Genomic DNA, 23,929 nt, shown 5'->3' with positions numbered 1-23,929 from the left:
ATACAAACCGCTCCTCTGAAGATCATCATCCTCATTACCTATTTAAAGTCATTGAAATGAACTCTTAATTGGGTCAAGTGCAGCGTGACTTAAGATAACGTCCAGGATTTTTAACTGTTGCTTCAAGACCTGCATAACTGAAATCCGTGGGCATTTGCTTCCTGTTGACTGTGTATCTGTGTTTTTCAAGTTGATACATGTAGTGAATTTCCTTTTTTTAAATTAATTAAATATTGCCACCATACGGCCGTGGGGGCTGAGAGGGAATGGATTAAATGAGGAACTGGTCAAAGATTAGGTTTTTGACTTACGCTATAGGGCAATGAGTAATCTTATTTTAAATCAGCCAAAGATGTGATTAGAGGAGGCCATCGTTGCTGAGGTGGTGATTTTCTGTGTAGCAGAGGGGGAAAAAAACATTGCTGTTTAGTTTCTGGGAATGTCTGCAAAGAATACCTCTTTAATAAATCAACAACAATGGTAGGATTTCACGAATCGTTACCTGTAAGCTATTCCAGGAAAATTTCAATGAATTAAAAAGAAAACGTTGCTATTTAAGGAGCAATGAGCAAAACGCTCCATGGCTAGTGTAGCATAAATAGTATCCTGCTTACTGTGAAATGCTCTTTTTTTCCTGTTAGGAAGGTTTTTTTGTCTGTCACTTGCTAGAATGAAGAACATTTACAGCAAGATGCTTTTTGAGGTGCCGAGTTTTCTAGTGTCAGCACCGGTTCAACAGAACTCTGGAGGATAACTTAAATACAGAGTTTCAGTAAGCAAAGCCCAAATTTCTCAGTTTCATCTTGGACACTCTAAAATGTATTATGTTAATTTTACATTTTTTTCAAGCGCCAAGGTTAAGTTTGTATTCCTGACTTTATGAAGAAGTTGCTAAAGGATAAGCCTGTGTTTACACTGAGGCTGTTTCTGACTCGTTTTGCTTAGATTAAATTAAAACTATTCCTTGTTCATTGGAAAATCTAGAAACTTGTAGCCAGGATGTTCTTGTGCCGCTGATATGACTACAACTCTTTTTTCCTTTTCTCCTTTCTAGGGTCAGTACAGGCCCTCTGACTTGTTGTGCCCAGAGACTTACGTCTGGACGCCCATTGAGCAATGTCTCCCCCTGCTCGAGCTTTCCAAATACTCTCGTTTCAACCAGGACGCAAAAGCAGGTAAGCTCACAAGTAATGATAAATAAATTGTCTGTCTCGTTTTTGCAATGTGTTGGTACCATCTGCTGCTGAAACATTACAGAAAGGTTATCTTTAAAGGAAAAAAAAAGTCTGAAATTCACAACTCCTCCTGCCAGCATTATCAAATAGGTAGTTTTGTCTTTGAACATATGCCATAACATTTTTAAGCCCGTTACGTTTTACAGATTGTATGTAGTTCAGAATTGACATATGTTGGTGTTTTTCAGGTAATTATTTTATTTGGTGTCTGAACAAAAATGATCAAATAATAATTCCTTCCTTAGATTCCAGTCTCATGAATGCATAAAGGAAGTTAGAATCAGCACAGGAAGGCGAAAGGGCTGGAGAACCTTAAAGGCATCAGGTGCTTTTGAGAAGAAACAAACTGCTGAATTTAGCTTAAGAATCTGTCTGAGATTTTGATGAATGCAACAAACGGTAGAAACACCTTAACACTGTGAATTAGATGGGATAATTTTTATATTCTGTAGCAGAGTTACTGAGTGATTTGCCAGCATAGAACGGTCAAAAATATTACAGAAGTCAGGTCAGATGCACTGCTGTAGATACTGATTTAAAAGTTTTGGTAGCAGGATTTATGCCAGGTGTCCTCTACAAAGAGATAATGTTCTTCAGTAGCCATGTGGTGTGGTGGGAAATAGCCTAGGGAATGTGCCTGGGTGTGCTTTGAAAAGACCAGTTATCACCGTGGGAAAAGCTGAATGTGTAAGGTACGTCATGTCTTCATCAACTAGAATTGTCATTAGATTGGTGAAAGGAAATAAAAAGAAAATTAGAGGTAGGAGGAAGAAGGGAAGTGGTTATGGAGGGCAGTGGTGGTGTTAAAGTTATTCTCGTTATGCTGGAGGAAAAGAAGTGCATTCATTGAAGCCCAAGAATGACAATAAGACTACTGTGTTTGGAGGTGTTAACCCCATACAAGCAAAGGGGCGTCATCTTCTTGATTCTGTGAAATTCCTGTGGGGTACCACACATTCAGAAACGGCAGGATATAAAACTCTGCATCATTATCAGCACAAAATATCTCACTCCAGACACTACTGGAGCTGTGACTTACGTCCTGTGGTTTAAGGAAATTGAAACATAGCTACATGTTGAAGTGTGCTAGACCTGCTGAGAGCTTATAGCCATTTGAGGCTTAAAGAGTTGCTAGTTCTAAGGAAGCTATTTCTCAACAGTAAAATCAGTTTCCTTCTTATTTCTTTACTCTCTACAGTAGTCAGCAATATGAGTTTAATTAAGTTACTGCAAATTACAAAAGCAGCAATAGAAATGATGATGTGCTTTATTCCCCATGAATAGCTTTCTATAACACAGCCTATAATTACGTCAGTTAAGCAGGTCGTGATTTATCGGCAGTGGGACTTCCTACTTAGAAACTAAGCACAATAAGCAGATCCAGTAAACAACTGGGAGAAATGGGGTGACTTGCGTTGTTGTCTGGGGCAATAAAGCAGTCAGTGGAAACGGTCATCTTTTAATACAACCTGTAATGTCAGAAAATTCTTGAAACACGACCTCACGCTAGTTTGTTCAAGTTTGGCAATTTTCAAACTCCTTTTCCCTACCTTGGAAGAAAGATGCCTAATAAATTTACCCATTGCAGGTTATGAAAGTGCATTGTAGAGCAGCCATGAGCGCTGCTTCAGGAGAGGGTGCTGCATGCTCAGACCTGCCACGTCTCTACAATTGGAAAAGGGTACCTGAGTATTCGTGTCCATTACTTTGCAGAGCTCTTTCCTTTTTTAAAAAAATAAAATAAAATAAAATAAAAAGACCTGAGATGTTGACAAAAAGTAGTGAAAATTTTACAAAGCACCAGAAAATATTCATTATGCAGAGGATTTTGCCTGTTTTGCATTATGTGGTTGTCCCGTACTTGAACATTTTCAAATGGTTTTAGAGTGTATTGTTTTCCATCCCCTTCTCCTCTGACGTCTAATAGTTTTGTTAACTGTTGGAGAATGAAGAAGAGAGGAGAGATGAGCTAAACAAAGTTCTTAACTCTTTATACTACAGAGATAAGTCTAAAAAAGTGTCTAACTTTTAATAACCAAATAAAGCAACCACAGACACTGTAATAACTTTTTTTTTCGTGTTACTATTTAGGGTGGCAAATCATGGGTGCCTGATGGCTGAAATAGATCCAACTCTACTTCTGGCCAGTGTAATGAGATTCAACCTTACTTAACCTCAGAACACTGCAGTCATACAGAGAAAACGATGAGTTCTTGTGCCAGCAAGCTCTCAGATTTAATATTTAAACAAACGATGCTGGTAGTCTTTTCATGTGCAGTTCCTAACACGTATTAAAAAACATCAGTGACTTTGGGGAGAAAAAAAATGCATAGCGATGCTCCACCAGCATTCAGGGATAAAAGGTCACACTTGTCAAATATTCTTGCTTTTGTAAATTACCGGTTCTGCCAATATTGCAAGTCTTAAACAGAACAGATTTTTCATTTCTGTTGTCTGCTGAGTTTGAAAAATTCAGAAGTGCTGGCATCGTCTTACAAATGAAAGAGGTTTGCTGAGGTTCTGATGTGTTTATCATCAAGCAACAACCGGCCATTTACTCACAAACAAAGCAGCCGTTAGTGAGGTAGGGTAGGAACAGAGAGTGTGGACAGTGAGGAGGTCCAAAAATAGAGATTATGCTAAACTGCATTTTCTTGAAGGGGTATATGCGTCCTTCTCTTTATTGTAAGGATTGAATGTATGTGAAATGAATCTGTAAATGCAAATAGAGTTGTGTTGAAGATAAAAGAACTGAACTAAAAGATTGCTCTGCAGAAAAGTACTTGTCAGTGACTTGGACAGTATTTCACAACTAAAATTTAGCCACGTGATAGCATGCTGCCACAATATTCTCGGCCACGGTCAGTCTTTCACACTAGTCAACTGCCTCCTTGCAAAACAGGTCTTCATCGCTTTACTTTGTTGTTCCTTTCACTAGCAGTTGTGCCCATGAAACAAATACAGTATGAAAAGAATTATAAATAATTTACTTGATATCTCAGCGTAATTTTATCCTTCTGATTTCTATTTTTCTGATTCCAACCCACTGACATCTTTTTTTTCTAACTTTTTTTTTTTTTTTTACCTGTAGCCCTGCTCGATCTGGGTCACAAGGCATGGCCTGTGGCAGTCTCAGCAGTGTAAGCTGCTTCCCACCCTCTGTGTCCACTGCTTGGAGCAGAAGCTTTGAGTAGTGCTGATCAAAAGGGATTTTAATGTTATTTTTCATCTTGGCAGGATTGTTTGCTGAAGCTAGTAATTGGCAAAGCTAATACATATCGGTTCAACTTACTGTGTATCTAATAGCAGAAGGAAATTAAAATGTGTATCAAATATTTTAGTTAAAATTAAAGTCATTTCTCCAGCGTTGAAGCTTACGCATGATAAAGATGTACATGGGAGTACGGGGAGACACAAAGGAGCTTCCTTCGAGAAGAGCTAATACTGGCCTGAGGTACCAGATCCTGCCGTCAGTCCCAGGCAGAACTTACATGGCCAGCTGCAGACGAATGAACACGGGAGGCTGAAACAGACCGCTGGGAGTGAGGCTGGTCTGGTGTGATTTGAGTAAGGGAAGCTGGCGGAGAGACGCATGGCAAAGACACCAGTTTTGTAGTAGATCATATGGGCAAAACACTGAGAAGGCTTGACAGGAACAGAAGAGAGCTGTTGAAATAATTAATGGTGGGGCCAAAACCAGAAAATCTAGATACATATCTGTAGAGATGGATAAGAGTCAGACACACTGTGTAGAGAGAACCTAGACATGAAAACCTGCAGGGATTACAAAGCCAACATCGTGTACCAGCAGAATTTTGCCAGCATTGAATTCAGCAACCACCTCTCTCTCATCGGTCCTGATGCAGACCAGGCTTTGCACCTGCCATCACCACAGAGCCACAGACCTTGCTTCTTCTAGCACGGTACTTCTAATAGGGTACATCAGAATCTTACCCTATTACGGGTGGTTTTGTTGTACCCCTCCACGGAGAGGACAAGTAGGTGGCTGTGAGGTTGGTCTCACTTCAGGCTCACAAGAACCACTCTGTGAACTTGCAAGAATGAACTCAGTGAACTGCCTTAAGAACAGATTTGATACCAGCTCAGCATTGTTTAAGTTACCGCACTTAAGGAAATGATTTAAGATTGTTGCAGCGTTCTCTGTAGTAGTCCTGTAATGTCTATTGCAAGTTTCTGTTAGATTTCTAAAACTCCTGAAAAATATTTCAGAAGTACATCTTTCCCACATATTGCAGAGCTACTAACTCCATTTTCATGACTACATACAAAAGGAAAGTTTTATCAGATTTACAGCGTTGTTACTCTGCTGCACATAATAAGCTAGAGAGCAGTAAAAGACAAACAACATTCCAGGTATTTAATAACTTCTGAATCCTCTTGATTATGCATCTTAACTCTGTTTCTTGCAAGAAACGTTATTCATTTTATTGTAAATAAAACCTAGAATTCCTACCCAGAAATCTGCAGGGTTGGGCGTTGTGCAGAAGTGTATTTATTTGAAATATCTATTTGTATACATAGTGCTTCCACTAGCAAAATAATCTCTTGCAACTATGCCAATAACCCTGATTTCTAGTGCTATGTTTTTCAAAACACTTTCTGTCCAGTTTAGATGCCTTTCTTTGCTAATAAGAAGGGCTTATTTCAAGCACGTTTTGCATTTATTGCATCTGTGAACACAAACATTCTGGTCACTTCTCATCAAGTACAGGGGCTGTTTAATCTGAAGATAGATTTAGAAGCATATTGTGAAGATCTATTTGTATTTGCGTGATGTTCTTCTTCCTCCTCCTCCCTCTCGTGGAGGAAAAGCCACGATCACATACTTGTACCCGCAGAATGCCGTACCCCTGGGTTACCAGCTGGTCACCCCTGGTGGTTGAGGTCGCTGGCGAGGCAATGTATTGGTGCAGTGCCACGTCTTTAACGCCGGTCAGACAACCCCATTCAGATGACAGCACGCATTAATGTCTGTAGCGCAGGATAATGTGTACGAGGAGCAACGCGCTGAAGTTCTTGAGATCACGAAAATGCAGCCACTAGAATGTCACAGATGGAAAGCTTTAAACAAATGGTTTAGAACTGTGCAATCGTCTGATTTCAGGAGAAGTTGCTGGTCTGCTCCAAAACAACTGCTGTCTGTCATCCTTTAAAGCTGTGGCGTTGTGTATTTTGGTGGGTTCTGAAAGCACTTCAGTAAATTCTATTAATTTAATCTAATCATTAAATTCTATTAGATCGTTAATTATTCTAAAGAACTAATTCTCCACTATCTTATCACAGCTGTAGGTAGTGAACATGAATTCTGTAACCAAGAAAGATGCATTAATATCAAGTTATCAATTATTTGTAGCAGCTCCTCTGAACGAGAAGTTTATTTGTTTCTAATTAGTTTATAGACAACTGAAGTCATCAGACACATATTTCTAAATGCAATGCAATCCTCAAGCGTACACGATACTTAAACAATGAAGGCAGTGCCAATAAGGTGTAGCCAGGCAAACTTTTTCACTCCATTTTTATTATGTTTGGATTAAATTGAAATGGCTGGCATGGGAATTTGGTCTAATATGCAAAAATACACTCAAGTGCTTCTGTAATAAAAAGGTAATGTTATTAACTTCGTTAATTTGTGGGTCCTAAACGGCTGGCACTGCAGCTCTGAAAATGTTTCAGGAACATCTGCACGCAAAGAGCGCTGCGCGAATTGGCCTGGGGAGGTTGGAGGGGATCAGCGGCTCTGAGCTGGAGTATCACAAGGCAATCAATTGCAAACGGGCTTTAATGTATAGTCACGATACGAAGCCCATTTTGTGTTGTTTTAGCAACTCTCAAACTTTGCTAAACGGTTGTTTTAAAGTTTGCATTCAGCGATCTGCTAAACATATCCACCTCTGACACGCTGCAACCAGCGCACTTCGGGAAGCGCCGGCATCTGGCTTCTTGTGCAATTCATGAAACACGGAGTTTGTGCTGAAAAATTCCCCACAATAAGTTTTAACCCAACATTACCGTCAGGGAGATTGTGTAACGAACAGCTACATTTTGAAGTTATGTAGTTTTTTGAGGACTTTGCTTGAAAAGGAGATAAATGTTGGCGTATCCTTCATTGCACAGAACCAACGTATCTGATGTTTGCGTGCTCAGGATGCCCCTTCGTGCTCAGGGTTCGCAGGTTGGTTCTCTAGCAGAATAATTCTGCTTGTCTGTGACCCGAGCTCATTTGTGAGTGAGGATCTGGGGCGCCAGCGGCAGGGCGAGGATGCTGAGCCTTGTAGGCATCGTTTTCCCTACTCAGAAGGTGTTAGAAACACAGGAACAGAAATTAAAAATGAAATAAAGCGGGCTCGGATTGTGCAGATTTATTTCAAGCAGAGGATAACCAGCATATGGGGTTAGTTTCAAAATGTGATAAAAGTTAAAAGCTGTAATTAGGCCCAGATAGGGAGCAGCTGTGGCAGGGACACCACAGGCATGTGCTGCGGCCCGGCTCGCCGCACGCTACCAGCCACGACAGCCAGCTTCTTCCAGGGTCAGACCTCGGGTAACGCTCCCCGGTGCCTCCCCGCGTGTTTACTCGTGCTCTGGTAACATCATCCCGACGTAGCATATGGAGCTTTAGGGAACATAATTGATTCCATGTTTTAATTAATTTAGCCGGTAAATTGATTGCTATAATCTGATTTACTTGGCTGATAAGCTACTGCCAATTGCCTCAGATTTGCCTGTTTCATGGAAAAGCTTGCATTTGTAATTTTCAGCTTGACTTTTGTGTTTGTTTTTTATTTTTTTTTAAACTCATTCTCAAATAGCAGCCTTAATGAGGGCTTTGCCCTTTGTCTGAAAAATTCTCTTCCTGCTCCCTGCCACTTCCACTTCAATACAGTTCAGCTATTTTACTAAATAGTTTTTAACTCTTACGCCCTTTCAAAAGTTTTCCTGTTTCCATCCTGTTGTTTGGAGCCGCACCTCCTGTAAGCATAATCCTGTAAGTCTTCGTCTTTTGTACTGTCTTTGATTCCTTTGCTGTCGTTGCAAGCCTGCGGCTCCGTGCTGCATTTTGTTGTGGGTCTAAAAGCATTATGAAAACCCGTGATTGAGCATCCAGGGGAGCCTGGTTGAAAGTGTTGGGCACTGCAGCTCGAAGGGAAGCCTTCTTGTGGAAGCCTGAACTCCTCACTGGTTTCCCTTCGCTATCAGCTGGCTCAGGGGCAGCCCCATGGGAGGGCTTCGCTTCAGAAAAAGAAATAAAGCTGCCAAAATGTTTTATTCTTGCTTAAACGTGATGAAAATAAGTAGATGGGAATGTTTACAAAATAGACTGGGAAAAAAAGCATACATGATGGCTAAAATTCTCGATTTTCATGAATTTAAGATTTCTATCTTAGCCACAGAAAAGTTTTTAACTCTGCTGAAGCAAAGTCATAATTCAGACGGTCATGATGTTAAAGGTACAAAGTGTGGTGTCTGAGTTTTATTGTGCAATGCAAAATGATTCCGTAAGATATGAAATGAAGCAACAGCTCTGTCTCTCTCGTTAGCCCTTGTAAATTTGATTTGACGTTAACAATGAAGTCTAAAACACTTGTGTCATAAGTGCAAGCCAGCTTTGCAATGCTTGGAAGCTGCAGAAATGCAGATATTTGGAAGGACCGTCATGGTTTGCCCTCCCTCGCACAGGCAGTAAGGTCACTGTGTCCTTTTTGGCACTGTTCACGCTACAAACCTCAGGCTGCTTAGCACTGTTTTGTGCTTAGAAAATCCCCGCTTACGGCGGGGTTGACTATTTGGCAGTTTTTGGTAGATCTTACTGAGTTACAAGGTATTTTAGTTAAACGCTGTTTTCATTTCAACCGTTACGTTGTGTTTCTGCTTTTAAAAACTGCAGTAACTTGAAAAATGTTTTCTTATGCAAAGTAAGTTCAGGAAATAGGTGGAATAGTCTGCTCTCTTTGAAACATCGGTGTGCTCACTAGTTCCACAATTCTACCAGACTTAGTAACAAGCTAAGCATGCTGCATTTGTCTGGGAAAAATGCTTCCTGATGTTTTTCATAAGGAATGATGAAATATTTCATTCACCCCTAATGTAAAGTGTGTATGTAGCAGTTGGTTTCCATCCCTTGTTTTTCTATTTAAGATTCGTCCCTAACTGAGTATTCTCGAGCTTTAGTTCACAGATACATGATAATGTCTCTCCCAGCTGTGCCCGAGTTACCTTCTGTGATGTTCTTGAGTTTCACAGGTACCTTGCTCAGCAAACTGGAAAGATACGTATGTAGTTTTAGTTCCCTAATAGCAAGGAAATTAAAGAAAAAAGCAGTTTCCAAGGACGGGTTTGAATTTCCAGTTCTGTCTAAAGAGAAATGAGCAGCTCCAGACACTGAGTTGTGCTCTGAGTCGCTCGGGTGCTTTGAGGAACAGACAAAGGCAGCTGATGAAGGTTCAGAGGAGCGCCTGGTGCAGGATGCAGCTTGGTCAGTCTCATCAGTGCTAACCCAGAGCACGTACACCTTCCCAGATCCCAACCTGATCAGTCACGCATTAGGAATGCCTCCAGAGTCCAGCAGAAATGCGTTGAGGCATGAAGGAGCCTGCATCCTGCAGGCTCACAGCGTTTAGGGAGGGCCGTGCAGGGCCATGTGCCCAACGAGTGTCTCACGGTGCTTGTTAGCTCAGGCTCCCGTCACGCAGCGGGGACACTAATGCTTCCAGATTGGAGATAGGCTTGAATTACTGCTTTTAAAAGCTGGCTCTACCTACCGGTTCTGCTTCTGGTCTTTGTATGCATGGTGCTTTTCAACTGAACGCATAATTAAAGGTTGCCTGCAGGACCTCTAAGGGCATTTAAAACAGGCAAAAATAAAAAGAAAAGCATACTGGGTGTGCAGTTAACGTCCTTGTCAATTCACATTCCCGTTTCTCAAATCTGAAGTCACCAAGAATAGCATCGTGTCCAGAGATACAACTCCAGTAGTCTTGATTAGTTCCATTTTTGTCTTCTGGAGAAGCATCTAGAACTGCAGTACTTTCTTGACATACCATCTAGAAGATCTTAGTGTCTTGACTTTGGAAGCAAACTGGGTGCTGTTCTCAGGCAGAAAGCTGTTCGGTGTCATTTAGCTAACATTTTCCCAGGTGCTGCTAGTTTCCTTTGCAGTGCATCCCTGAAAGGCAAGGCCTTGGAGAATCATCGGTATTGCTTAAATCTAGCCCTTTGGTAGCTATTTCTCTGTCACGATTAGAGTAATCACATTGTGCGAGAGCTCCTTAGAAATAAACCTGGAAATTTATACTTACTGTTTTATGCGCATCTCTCTCGAGTGTTTCCAGAACCGTGGGCTCTTGGATTTTACTGTTGTTAATATAGCCAATACATTCAAAGGATTGCATTTGCAGGTGAGCAGAAGCCTTTGCAGGTTGCTGTGGATTATGGCTGAAAACCAGAAGTACTGCTCAGAATTGCTGCATTCACAGGAAATGTTTTCCATTGGCCCCCATTCATGTTTACTACCAGAATAATAAGAGTCAAAACACAATGAGTTATTGTTTCCGCATGGCACAGCGGGGTTAGCAGAGTTTGAATGCATTTGTCAAGTGATTAGTCTGCTTGCTTCTAAAAGTTGAATTGCAAATCATAAACCAGTTGTATGATTTCAGGCACAAAGCCCAACAGTTTTTGTTTGCAAGATGTCTTTAAGATTTGCCCTCAAAACTTCCTGTTTTTACCCGTTCTAAGGCTCACTGTAAGTTATACTTTTAATACTGTAGCTCTTCTGTCATCATTTTGTAAAGAATCATTGGTAATATTTTGATAAGATGCACTTTTCCCCTTGGAAACATTCTCTTCTTGAACAGTGATTTCAGAAGTTCCTTTTTTTATTTCTTTTCTTGTAAGAGTAACTGAGCAGCGAAGGGTTGGCTGATTGAGAATATCCTGAACTTTTTACTGTACTTCCTTTGTGACGTGTGCTTTCTGGTTTTAATTAGGAATTCTTTTCATTGATTCTTTTTTTTTTTTTATGCTTCATTTTAACTGTACTCTTGTTTTCATCTGAGTTGGTGTTTTCATTCCCCAGGGCATACTGGTCTTAATATTTCTTGATGTGTGAAGGAGCACTATGAGGAAAAGCACATTTCAACTTAGAGTTTTACATAAACACCAGCATTACTGCAAATTGCTTATCTCGTCACTGTACGTTGCCTGTTCAGGGTGTGTGGATGACTTCCTCGGCTTTGCTGGTCAAGAAAAAAAAAGAAATAACGGTTTAAAAGGAGTAAGAAAATAGTCTGAATTCACAGATCAGATACACTAGACTTCTGACTGAGGTGATTATAATTTCTGGTACTTAATATCTCTTATTTCAGTTGTAACATTTGAAAGTTTAATTTTTCTTCCTTGTAGAGTTTCTTTGTTTTAAAATCGTTGGTCGTGAACCTGATGAGGTCACGTAAACCAGACGTAGCATTTCTTTTAAAAGAAATTCAACAAGTCTTTAGTAATTCTCAAATAAATGAACATTGATGTTGTGTTTCCAGTAAGGGGCGGATGTCTCTCTTCATCATTTTTGCACCTTGTTTGAAAGCTTTCATGTCATGAAGCGTTTTGTTTTTTTTTTTTTCTTTTTAACTCTTTATAAATTTATTTGTAAGGCTGTTAGAGTATCTTTCCCTGTTTTGAAAAATGTGAATACTGTGTTCATCTTTAAAACTGATGCAAGTCCTGCCTGCTTCCAAATTTAAAATTAAAACCCCCAACAACCTGAAACAAAAGAACATACATACCGTTGGGCTGTCTGTCTGAAAATACAGGACTTGTCCATGTTAATCTTTGCATGTTTCTTCTGTGGATTTAATCTTTAGAGGTAAAATAATTTTTCAGTTTCTATGATTTAAGCAAAGTTTAAGCAAATATAAAATGTTAGTTATCTGCCTGGGAGTTTCCTTCTAAGACGGCTTTTACAGTGAATCACAGGATTCATGGCACAGTTTGAAATTTCACTTTCTCCCACTGTTCCATCCCGCTATGGAGCAAATAAAGTCCGTGTGCCCCGTGCAGGATGGGTGCAGAAGCATGAAAAGAACACGAGGGAGGGCACGGAGGTCCTTGCTGAGTAGGGCAGTCTTTGAGCAACCCAACGTGCCTTGGATACTGCTCCTCATTTCACCCAGCGATTAACCCGCGTGTCCCAGAAGCTGTTATCGGCCTGGGTTGTACTGGTGGTCACTGCCTTGCACAGCGTTTGGTGTTAGAAGTAAGTCTTCTGTGGAGGGAGTGAGCTGCAGGCAGCAGGCAAAGATTGAAGCCCATCTGAAAACAAAAGCCAGGCTGTGAATAAAAACTTGGTGGTGTCTTCATGGGTGGTTTTTAGAGATCCTCCTCTCCGCCATGCTCTTGCCTTGAGGCGTGTTAGGTAAGGTCATGTTTAGTCTCCAGAACAAGATTTTTTTTTTTTTAGCTGCTGTTTTATTTCAGTTTTGCATATTTTTCAGGGTTTTTTAATTTAATGCTTCTACATTAAATTAGCAGAGAGAAATTTGGGGATTTCTAGATCTCGGCTGTTACGCATGAGACGTGAACAATGAGTTTCTTTTTTTCACAGTAGCTGAAAAAAAACCTTTGCTAAATGGAGAGCATTTCCAAGTTGCTTTGCCTTTTAAATTTACGATGCGCCTCAGGCACATGTATAAGTAACAACAGAAAACTGGTATATTTAGTTTCGGGGTTATGTCCTCCTCTGAACCACCAGCCTGAGCAAGAAAAGCACTGGTAGATGTCTGCGATATCCTCCTGTAACCTCCAACAAACCTCTCCAACAAGATGACTACAGTAAAAAAAAATACAAACAGTATCATTGGAGAAAGAGGTGTTTTGATGGCCAAATGCTTTCTTCGTTCCAGGGGTTTTAAGTAGCATTTAAGGAAACTGAAAGTCATAAACAGAAACAGTGTTGCTTCAGAGTTTACCAGGAGTGCCACGCTTCTTTTTTGAAATAGAAATACCAGACCTCAGTAAGGTTTCTTACTAATCCTAAATCCATTATGTACAAAAAAATATTAAAAATATTGTCCCGTGATTATTGCTTTTTATTGAAAAGTTGGCAGACAGCCTACTTTTCTTTTTCCTATTAAAAAAAAAAAAACACGTCAATATCATCAATACATTTGTCACTTAATTTTAATTATTTCTTCACTTCCCCAGAAATGGAAAAATGTACTTTGAAAGAAATGTGAACTTTCTTCCATTTCTACACCACTGACAAATTTAAAGATTTCATACACGTGAGAAGTACATTCAAGGGGACGAGGGAAGAGGTAGCGCTGGCAGGCGCATGTCATGGATCTCTCTCAACTGATACGCGTTTGCTGCTCTTTGTTCAGGAAAACATCATCATCATAGCTTGTGACCTGGCCACAAGAGTTGTGCCTGACTCTGAGACGTATTTGGCAAAAGTTCTGTGTTGTCAAAAATTCAGATTTTTGCATTCAGACAATTTGATGCAGCGGTTGTTTTTTTCTTACCGAACACCGGTTTGAAATAGCGCTTTCCCCTCCTCCTCCTACTGCTCCTACCAGACATGGGAAAAGAATGCTTTTAGGACCTGAATGATCACTGCCCTCCTTAAATCAATATTGATCAAAACCAGCTTGAATTAAATCAGCCACCGCTGAAAAGCTGATTTAGTAACAGCCCGCTACAGAAACCTTTGAACCGTAACACTCTTCGTTGGGATGTCGGCTTCCCGCCTGCCCGGAGCTGCAGCAGGCGGTTGCAGAGCTCGCGCTGCCCTTCTCCCTTCTTCTGCTTTGCACGTGCTTGCCCGGAGAGGCATCGTGGGCTTGCTGAGCAGATGTAGCTACTCCACCTTATAGTAGGTAATAATAATAAAGATTAATGGACGCGGACAAGAAAAATACTTGGATTTCAGCTTCCCAAAATAACTTCATAAAAATACGAATCAACTCCTACGTCGTAAGAAAAAATGTCAGAAATGAAAGTTTGAATGCGTGTAAGTGCACACTGATGCCTGCTTAGCTTCTGTTGGGAATAAAAATGGTGAAATAATTACTCCTGCTGCTTTTATGCGGGTATTTCAGTAGGAATGAACGCACATCAGCATTTACAAATCGCCTCTTGGTTTGGGAAGGGGCTTGCAGTGTGTTGAGGAGGCTGGTTGGGGTCGTGTAAGGAAATAAAAAACGAATCGTGTAGGAGTGCGTCAGACTTCTGTCCTCGTTCTTTCTGGTCTCTTGACTATAGCAGCATTTCTCGGGCTGGTTGCTGGATGGGGTTGCCTTTGGGCATCGCTGCTGTTACTTTTAGCTCACTACTCGGTGTCGCTCTGCAAGGTGTCCGTACTTTTGGCAGAGGGGTGCTTGTGTGTGGGCAGCTGGGCCAAGAAATCCTGCCAAAACCTGCCCAACATCTGCCAAGGCAACATTTGATAGAGCTGGTCTTCAGATTACTCCTACTTCTTGCTTTGATTTTTACTGATCTTTCATTTTTTACTGATATTGGGAAGCTTTGTTTGTCATGAAAGTCCTCCACTTATTACTACTTATTTAAAGAAGTCTTGTCAGGCACATGCATTAATTTTCCCTGCTAGAAGTTCACCGTGACTTTTTGGCTTGCAAAAAGGTCGTTTTTAGCTCAGACTTCTGGGTGTGTGTTGTCGCTGGGATAGTCGATGAGTGACCATTCCCTGGCATCCTGAGGCTGTGTGCTGTTACCAGGCCTTGCTGTGCCCCGTGGCACTTCTGCTGCTTCCCTTTGCTCAAAGGCAGCACTTCTGGTGAAGGGAAATCCTAAGCAGACTTGTGTCCTTCCCCAGCATCTGAGCCCATTCATAATTGCTGAGTAAAGATGTAACGTATGCAGAGCACATGTATGAATTCAATGCGTTGAATGGTGATATATGGGTGCGGTAAGGAGACTTTTAACACCTATTTGCATCTGTGGCATCACTGTGGCATGGTTGGGCTGTACATGAAATCACTCCTGTATTCAAATTTCATTAGATAAATGCTACTAAATAATTTGTGTTTTTTAGGACTCTGGGGGAGGAGACAGAGAAGTGGCAGTTAATTTATTCAGCAAGAATTCAGATGTAATAGCTTGGAGGTTTACAGGATGCTTCTTTTTATAGGCTTAAAAAACAATGTTCCCCTGCCTTCTGAAATGTCGAGCGTTTCCGTTTCTCATTAAATTACACTGGATACCTTACAGAGAAGAAAGAAAAACCTTCAAATCATTCAATGTATAAAAAATATAATAGCTCTTTTTATGTTCATTCAGATGTTTTTATTGAGAATACTTAAAATCTGTAAGCCATTTCTGGGGGGAGGAAGGATTTTAAATTGCTGCTGTGACCTGACGGAAGCCTCCTGAAAATTGTTGTAAATCAGTGTGAAAACATAGTTGAGAAACATCACTAGGTGAAGATTGCTGCGTTTTTCAGACATGAAATAGAAACACGAGACTGTTGGGGCATCTTTAAATAAAACTGTGCTACAGGTAGCAGGGTTAAAGGGGTACAGTGTACTTACTGAGGTGCCTACATCTCTTGTACTCAAGCCGGGGTACGTACTTTTGGCCACTGCTGCAGATGGGATATTTAACTAAATGCCTCTCTGGCCTAGATGAGTATAGCCTGTAAGTATGGCCTGTGTCGTAGGCTCACAGTTGGCATCCTCAGTTGCTCGCTTTCCTAAAATGATTTGTGCTTTCAGTCTACAGGATTGATTTTTCTGAATTTTTATGTAATAAGTAACTACTGTCACAACGGTATTGATAGGTGTAACTGAATTATGGAGTCAAACCTTGTTTGTTTTATACATAGAGTGGCGGTATCTCTTCTGGAGACTGTAATTAATCAACAACTCTGTGAGAAGATACTCTTTACAAACACAAAGGCAAAGGCCCAAGAATTCGAATGGATGTTAGCAGTTTCATGCCTCCTTCTAGTGCTATTGCTCATTTATAACAATCTTCGTTAGTAGAACTCCTTCCACCAAATCCAATCTTCCCAAATGGTAAAGATGAGGTGTTTCCAGGCCCATGATTTTATCTGGTTTGAGGTTTATAAAAGTTAATGCATGGGCTGCTTGTGAGGAAAAGCAGAGGTTAGAGGCGGACTCAGGAGATATAAAATAAAGTGTGAGATGGAAAAAAATGATTTTATTTTTAGCTTTTTGTGGTAACAGTATAGCATGCAGTACTTGCAATAATGATTAAAGTTGCCCCAACATAGTTTCACTATCTGATCAGTCTGGGTCCCTCAGGAAACAGATGTCTCTTACTGAAACTGCTTTAATAAAGTCCAGAAGTAATACTCGTTAATAGAGGTGTTTTTCTTATTCTCTTATTCTTACTCTGCTATCCCCACATTGGTCACATAGGGAAGCTACGTAAGTTTGTAGGACCAGACATACCTGGGTTTAAAGCTTTCCTGATGCTAAACTTTAGTTATTACAGAGTCTGTTTGTGTAGTCTCTATTTATGCACAGAACTTACTGTCTGTCTTTAGCTTAAAAGATGTCTGAAGCATTCATATTACAGCGACTTCTCAAGATATTTGGGATTTTCTTGATTAATGTGGGAGGGCCTTCTCCTGCCTGCGGGGCTGTGTTATGAAACCGTGCCACAGTCCAAGGAAGGCTTGGTCTACAGCATGGTTTGGCAAGCCCTGCTTCAGAAAGTGCTTGGCTGCAGTGTTTAACAAATTTGCTAGAACCCGGGTAGTAATAACTGTTTAATATAGCTATAGAGCTAGTGCTAGCGCGGGTCTGATTCCAAGGAGGATAATGCACCGACTGTGCTTGATGTAAAGTAGACTAAGTGTGTAAAAACATATGCCGAACAACAAGAACAAAGTTCAGCTGAGCCAGTGAGGCTATAGGGAAATTCAAGGTACAGTAGCTTTAGTTACTGTAAAAAACTGAAGCTGGGGCCAGGAGCGCTTACGAGCCAAAAGATGAACTCATCCAGAGTATCAGGCTTCGGTATTATTTAAAAGCAGCGAGCATCAACAGTGAGTAGTGAGCAGCTCTGAAAGTGCTTTTGGCACAAGGCTCTTTATGACGGCTGGGCTTGGCAGGCCTCCAGTTCAGGACACAAACTCCCAGTCAGCTTAGAGGTGCTGTAAATATAAACTTTCCAATTTAAGAAGTTAAAATAACTTTACAGTTGTGTCACCTCCAGAAGCTAAGCTTGCGAGTGTTTCTTTGGTGCACTTTCAGAAAGATGGAGGATGTAATAGAAGAGGCAGTAGGGCTGGTAGTAAAACCAGCCTGTTGGGACATCAGGAAGGCATTGGCCACACATCAAAAACCTGATGGATTTCAAAGAGGGAGAGAAAGCCAGAGCAAAGGGCTTTTGACTTTGGTGTTTTATCTATAGCAATTGCCAACAATAATTAGTGGAGAATGCAATCTTAGCAAGTCCTATTCAGAGTTTCTTCCTTCAAACCACTTTTTCATAGTTAGGTTTTAAGACAGACATTGTACTTTCATGTTAGGAATCAAAACGCAGATAAAAGAAATGAAGTCATTCTCAACTTTGTAAAACAGGCTTCATTAAGTTGCACATACTAAATTCAGGCAATCAGCAGAAAAATGTTTATAAGGCATTTCTGTGGATGAATAGTGCTAGGTTCTTGAGAGTGCCTTGCAACAAAAAGCATTTAATGACCTCCTTTGTCTTTACTGAAGCAGAAAGAAGACCGAAAAGGCAGTATTAAGCTTTTCTGTAGTAAGGGTTACATCTGAATAGAGATTTGTCTTACAAATCTCTTCGTATTCTTTCAGACAATTCATTTAGCTTACCTGTGGCAAGTCCAAAAATTACTTACATATGAAAAACAGGTGAACGCTGTTTGTTCTTCAGCCTTTAATAAGCTTTGGGTATGTAAAACAAGGCAAGACAGAACTTGGTGACCAATTCGCTTCCCAGAATTGGTGTCTTTTACTCTGTACTTTGGACCTGTCGCCATTTGTGAAGCCTGCTGAAAAAGTTCCACTTCTTTTTGTCCTCCTATAAGCAAAGACCATTTTTGCCCATGAAGTAGCCACTGATTTCCACAGCAGTTGGTTTGATTTTGAGTTGGCTGGTGAGAATGGTGTAGATTGGGTACCATTCAGGTCCAGTCAATGGAGCCTTAAATGTTTAAATCTAAATGAAACAAGCACATGAACATATAAAATGTTTTAATTTAATTTGGGGCAGAGATGGATGCAGTATTTAAAGCTACACAGTTGAACTTACCTGTGCTGTCTCTCCAGTAGGACAATGTCCTGATGCCAAAAAGATGGAATTTCTGAGTAGTTTATGTACCCAGGTGTTCCTATTGTATCATCTATCTCTTCTCTGTTGTTATTTGAATTTATACAGCTCTGTTCTCAAAATCCATTTCAGCTTCTGTGTTTCTCTTACGCTGGTGGCTATTTAACCCTGAAGTTCAGTCAAGTCCTAGGATTTTTACCAGTATTTTGCAATAATGTTAATTTATCCGGCAGTTGCCCCAGGCACGTGGCACGCTTTCTCACTTTCTTTAAAGAGTTTTCTAGCACGGTGGAGCCAATTTTGGGGCATGCTGCAGCTGTATAAAGTTGTTATTCAGTAAAAGTAGCATCAATGGAATTCATAAAAATAGGGAAACTTTACCTTGTTCAACAGTGCTCTATGTATATGGCTGGTTAAATGAAGTCACGGGGGTTCCGTGGGTTGGGTAATGAGATTCGGTGATGTTGTGCCTATCTGAAAGCTTAAGGAATCCTGTCAAGGCGCCCCAGCTAGCATTGCACTGCTGCCTCTCTACATGGGTCTGCAGAGCTCGGGGGTCAGATGTGAGCAAGGGCATGGGTTCAGCCTCATTCCACTGGAGAAACTCAGAAACCGGTATAAATGAGGAAAAAAAAAGGGGCTGGCATGGGGATTTAACCTGGGAAGATAGTTTATTGCCTAACTCTTAGCTAAGGCCAAAAGCGTAGAGCTTCTTAATGTTTCTTTTTTTAATCCATTTTCCAACATCAGGGAAAAGGAGTGCTTTGTGCTGGCGGTTTTCGTAAACTGTGGAGTGATTAAATGCAAATATGGCAACAAGAAGTCTTTTCTGCTCAGTTGTGTTTGAAATTATTTCCCAGATAGAGTTTCACTTCTGGCATTGGTCTTGTGAATTTTGAAGTACAGCAGTAGAGGTACTTTCAGAAATGCTCTCCATCACCTATAGAAATGGGTGGCGCTTGATTTATGTTTTCACACATCACAAATACAGTTACTTTGCAAGCTATGTTTTATTTCCAACCATAATTCAAGCAAACAGATCTGTAGATCGGCTCTGCTTCCATCTGCTCGTCATCTGTAGATTAGGTTTATTACTTCAGATAGTTTTCATTATGCATATTGAAGTTAGTTGCATGAATTAAGATCATACGGACAATATATGTAACTAATTTTTATTTTCTCTGGTTCTCTTTGCAGTTGATGAAGGTCGCATTAAGGAACTGGGCAGAGTAAGAGTACTTCACAAGAGAACCATAATGCCTTACAGCGTGTATAAGAAGAGGAGGAAGGGGCCAAGCGATGAAGCCAGTGTTCAGCAATACGCAAGTTTGGTTGGACAGACCTGTTCAGAAAGAATGCTGTTGTTCAGAAGTTGAAAAATCATTGAATGACATTTCGATGGCGCGACCATTTATTGCACTGCCACTGGATGATTTGTAACATAGCTGTGTGTTGGTATGCCTACTAAAATTGCAATATGAAATACAGGTATATATCTAGGCATGTGTGAGTACATGGTACTGTGTTTTAAGGCAAACTCCAATAAAACTTTTGACAATATAGTAAAGCTTTAGCAATATAAGCTTAGGAATACATGCTTGTAATACATTTTAATTTAGTAGTTCTAGACTTTCTTTGCATTTTGAATAATTCTAAGTAGCTAAGCAAAATGAAAAACAGGTGTCTTTTTTTCTAGGGACAAAGATTGACTAAATCTAGATTAACAATAATTAAATTACAGATGTTTTCAAATAGCAGCTTGGATATCTGTTATTTAAAATTGCCATGAAATTTGTGCTCGCGTTTGTATGCTCCTCAATTATTGCAAGAGAATTGAAAGGTGCCGTTACTTTCCAATGTGAAATCTGGCATGGTTTAATTATACTTCAACAGTGTATTTAAAAACAGGAAATACTTTCACTGCACATCCTTCATTTGTTTGATATAGTAGGTTAGCATCTGAGATCCTAGTGAATGTGGCAATTTCTAGCAGATTCTTAGTGGCAGGGGATGCAGTGCTTTGGAAAACTTTCCCCTTCAGAGACAAACCAGAATAGCTGCACTATACATTTACCAAAGATATGCCAAGTGGCACTGGGTTTTGTGTGTTTTTGAGTTTTTTTTGGTTGGTTGGTTGTTTTTTTTGTTGTTGTTCTGGTTTGTTTGTTTGTTTTGGTATAAGCCTTACCATTTATCTAAAAAGAGTGGATATTTTAATGCACATCATTCATGTGAAATAGAGTTTGGGGGATTCATCCTATAGCTCTCGAGTGCACATTTCAGAACCGTGCTAAAAATGACATGAGGTACCACTGCGCTTTTTTTGTTGCAATTTTTTCTGCAGCTTTGCGTGGGGAGACTTGCATATCATATTCCTGGGTCTCAATAACTGTTCTGTTTATGCTGCAGTGGCTCCCAGGTTAACATCTTTAACAACATTTTACTAAATATTCCTATTGGAAACAGAGAAAGTTGCAATGCTTTATCAAAGCACTTTATTACCAATATATTAATGTTGTCTTTAGTAGAATGTGTCCAAATCAAATCATACAAGTTATAGGAATTTGGGGAAATAACATGGTTGTATGTTCAGTAATGTATTACAACATCGTAACAATCCCAACGTGCTTATAATTTACTTCTTGGGTAACAGGAGCTAGCATTTACCTTGAATCAACCTGAAGTTTTCCTGTTAACCTTTGAAGAAGGAGATTCTTATTCAAGAATGTATCTGTACATTTCACTTTCTCCCCGGAAAGAAATCAAATTCAACTTCAGTTTCTGAAGGTTACAACTTGTATCAGCCACGTGTTTGATTTGATTTTGAACACTTGGCCAGTACCATTAGTCATTGATTTTTACGTGGAATAGCTGCAAGAATTTTGAGATTCAAGTGTGTTGCAGATAGAACTAACTTTTTTTTTTCCATGTCAGCTTGATCTCTGTAATATTACTGGTACTGAGTGCAGGTTCAGCAGTAATTTTAGGAAGCGATGTCTTTTATTAATTGGTATATATTGTATTGAGCTACTCCCACTCTGCAACAAAATTGGTTATTTGTGTCAGCATTGTACCTGGCAAGTGTGTGTCTGTTATCTGGAACTGCGAGGTTCCTGTATACCGCGCTGTCTTGTTTGTCCGTGTCTTACCTACGCCTGCTGCCATGGGAGAACCACGAGGCACTCTGTATGACCATTATTGCAGGGCGTTCCTTTCTGTGGAGAAAACACCTCTCGCCTGCCGTGTCGGAGCAGCGTAACATCTTCTGTCTCTACAGTGTGTTGAAATGTGCTGATGGCCGTACAGCTTAAAAACAAAACAAATGAGAAAACCTTTTTATGTGATATAAAATCAGGTAAAAGGCACAGAATTATTCCAGTATGACTTTGCATATCCTAAAGATAACCAAATGGCCTTGATGTGCTCCTGTTGAGCCTACTAGATGAAGTTCCTGTTCAGTTACAAGGGAGCAGACTTGTGTTAACACCCAGGGTTCAGAAGAGCTCTGTCCTTTGTGCCCGGTATTTTTTACTGATTTGCCTTCTACATGTGTAATAGACTTTTTTTTCTCATAATCTTTTTCTCTTGTGGAGATTTAAGAACTACAGCTAAAGAAAAGTGAGATAGGTATAAAAGCAGACGTGGAGAACAGCTTGAAGCTGTTGTTGGTGTGACCACAAAAGGTAAATGACCACGTCCTGTGAATTCTGAACTGGTGCTTTCACTTCCTGACCTCCACTGGAACTGCACTGCTGCAACAGGGTGGGCTTTTGATCCTTACTGAACTCAAACTTAAAAAACAAGAGTCAACATTGAGATGAATTTAAAAATTGAGCTCATCTGATCTGGTGTGCTGAGATTTAATTTGCTTCTTTGGTGTTATTTTAGAAGGAAATTAACGCAGTGTTTTTCTGGACTGATTATTCTATCCCTATTTCAGAAGTGGCATAGAGCCCTGAGGATGAAGTTCTCTAAGTTTTGCCATTGGCTTCAGTGGAGCTGCAAATTCACCACTATTTTAATTTTATTTAATAAGACGTCATTGAGAATTATTGAAGTTAGAGATATTTAATTTAGTATAAAATATTTTATAATTTTTCTTTAGTGCAATTAGTTTGTGAGAGTTAATCCCTAAAGTAAATTTGCCTTGTTCTATTATCTGTTGCTAAATGAGCATAGCATGGTGGTAATGAAAATGCAGAGCTGTGACCGATGCTAAAAAATACCATGTTTTGTTTTAATTGGGAATAAACGGGGAGCTTATGCATTTCCAGCATCAACAAATTTCAGTAAATGCAAAAGAACTCGCATGTTGAGTTTGTAATTGCTTTTCAGCAGGCCTGTTTGACTTGTAAGTATAGAAAATAAAGTTATTTCTAGTCTCTGTGAATTATTATAAAGAATTAATAGCTTTGAGTGTGAATTCTGTCTTGCTTCATAGGAATCGATTAACCCGGTTGTTGACAAGTGTCCAGTGAACAGCAAGGTTGGAGGAGTCAGAGCAGCAGAGATTGGAAGGTACATGTATCACCTGAAAACGTATAACCATATTTTAGAAATTTCTTTTAGTTCTAGCTAGAGAGTATATTTAACATTTTACTTGTGTGCATTGAAACAGCAGCTGTCATTTTTCTCTGAATGGAATGAAATGTAGTGGCAAGCTTTTCACAGCTGCAGAATAGGTAGGGCTACTTATTTTAATGAAGCTGTACCATTTCCAGTGGGCTCAAAACAAAACAAAGCAAAACAAAAACTTCCCCTGAACTATGCTGCCAAACAAGCAACACAGAAGTCTGGATTACCTGCTGCTCTCCCCAAAGGTAACCAAATGCTGATTTGTTTTCCTTCTGGCTGAGGAAGAATTCCAGCTAATTCTGGATTCCCGAGTTAGACTTTCATCAAAGCTCAGTGCCACCATGGCTTAAATTTTGGTCAGGCCATGCGGTGATCCAGTGCGTGATGTGTTGCAAGGGCCTGCCCCCCAAATTATATCCCTGGGAACGATTACTTTTCATTGTTCGTTCAGGGTGCCTACACCCACGACTCTTTTTGAAGCTGTGTCTATGCGTTTGCCAGTTCTGAAGCTGCAGCCTGATGACGCACTGCTCTGGCTGTGTATTTCTGAATTTCTCCTCGTTCTGCCCATCCCAGATAATCCTTCAGACATGTATTATGGGCTCTCCCCATCGGTCTCTCCACTCCCTCCTAAGCCTTCCCAAGCTTTAATGTTTCTTCTAACTCATTTGGTCCCGGTCCTGTTGCAGGAAGATAAAAGGCTGCATTTGGGAGGGTGCAGGCAGTACTCAGGACAGAAATCTTCACCACATTTCAGGGAAATGATCGCTTTCCAGAAGCGTCACAGCCTTACCCACTGTCTTTATAAAGCTGGACCT

The 23,929-nt window shown here is 40.2% G+C and overlaps 1 protein-coding gene across 4 annotated transcripts in view; it reads left to right on the top strand.

Moving 5' to 3' along the window:
* Positions 1-22,952, top strand: part of ATE1 (arginyltransferase 1) — an 85,114-nt gene extending 62,162 nt beyond the window's left edge. For all 4 annotated transcript variants that reach the window (XM_035329851.1, XM_035329850.1, XM_035329849.1 and 1 more), the window contains exons 11-12: positions 1,055-1,175; positions 19,734-22,952. In XM_035329851.1, coding sequence (XP_035185742.1) covers positions 1,055-1,175; positions 19,734-19,912 — 300 coding nt within the window. In that variant the 3' untranslated portion in view covers positions 19,913-22,952. The remainder of the gene's footprint in view (positions 1-1,054; positions 1,176-19,733) is intronic.
* The last annotated feature ends 977 nt before the right edge of the window (positions 22,953-23,929 follow it).

This window comes from Oxyura jamaicensis, chromosome 6, assembly GCF_011077185.1.
Source record: "Oxyura jamaicensis isolate SHBP4307 breed ruddy duck chromosome 6, BPBGC_Ojam_1.0, whole genome shotgun sequence".
Taxonomy (NCBI): domain Eukaryota; kingdom Metazoa; phylum Chordata; class Aves; order Anseriformes; family Anatidae; genus Oxyura; species Oxyura jamaicensis.
This window is presented reverse-complemented; position numbering and strand designations above follow the sequence as displayed.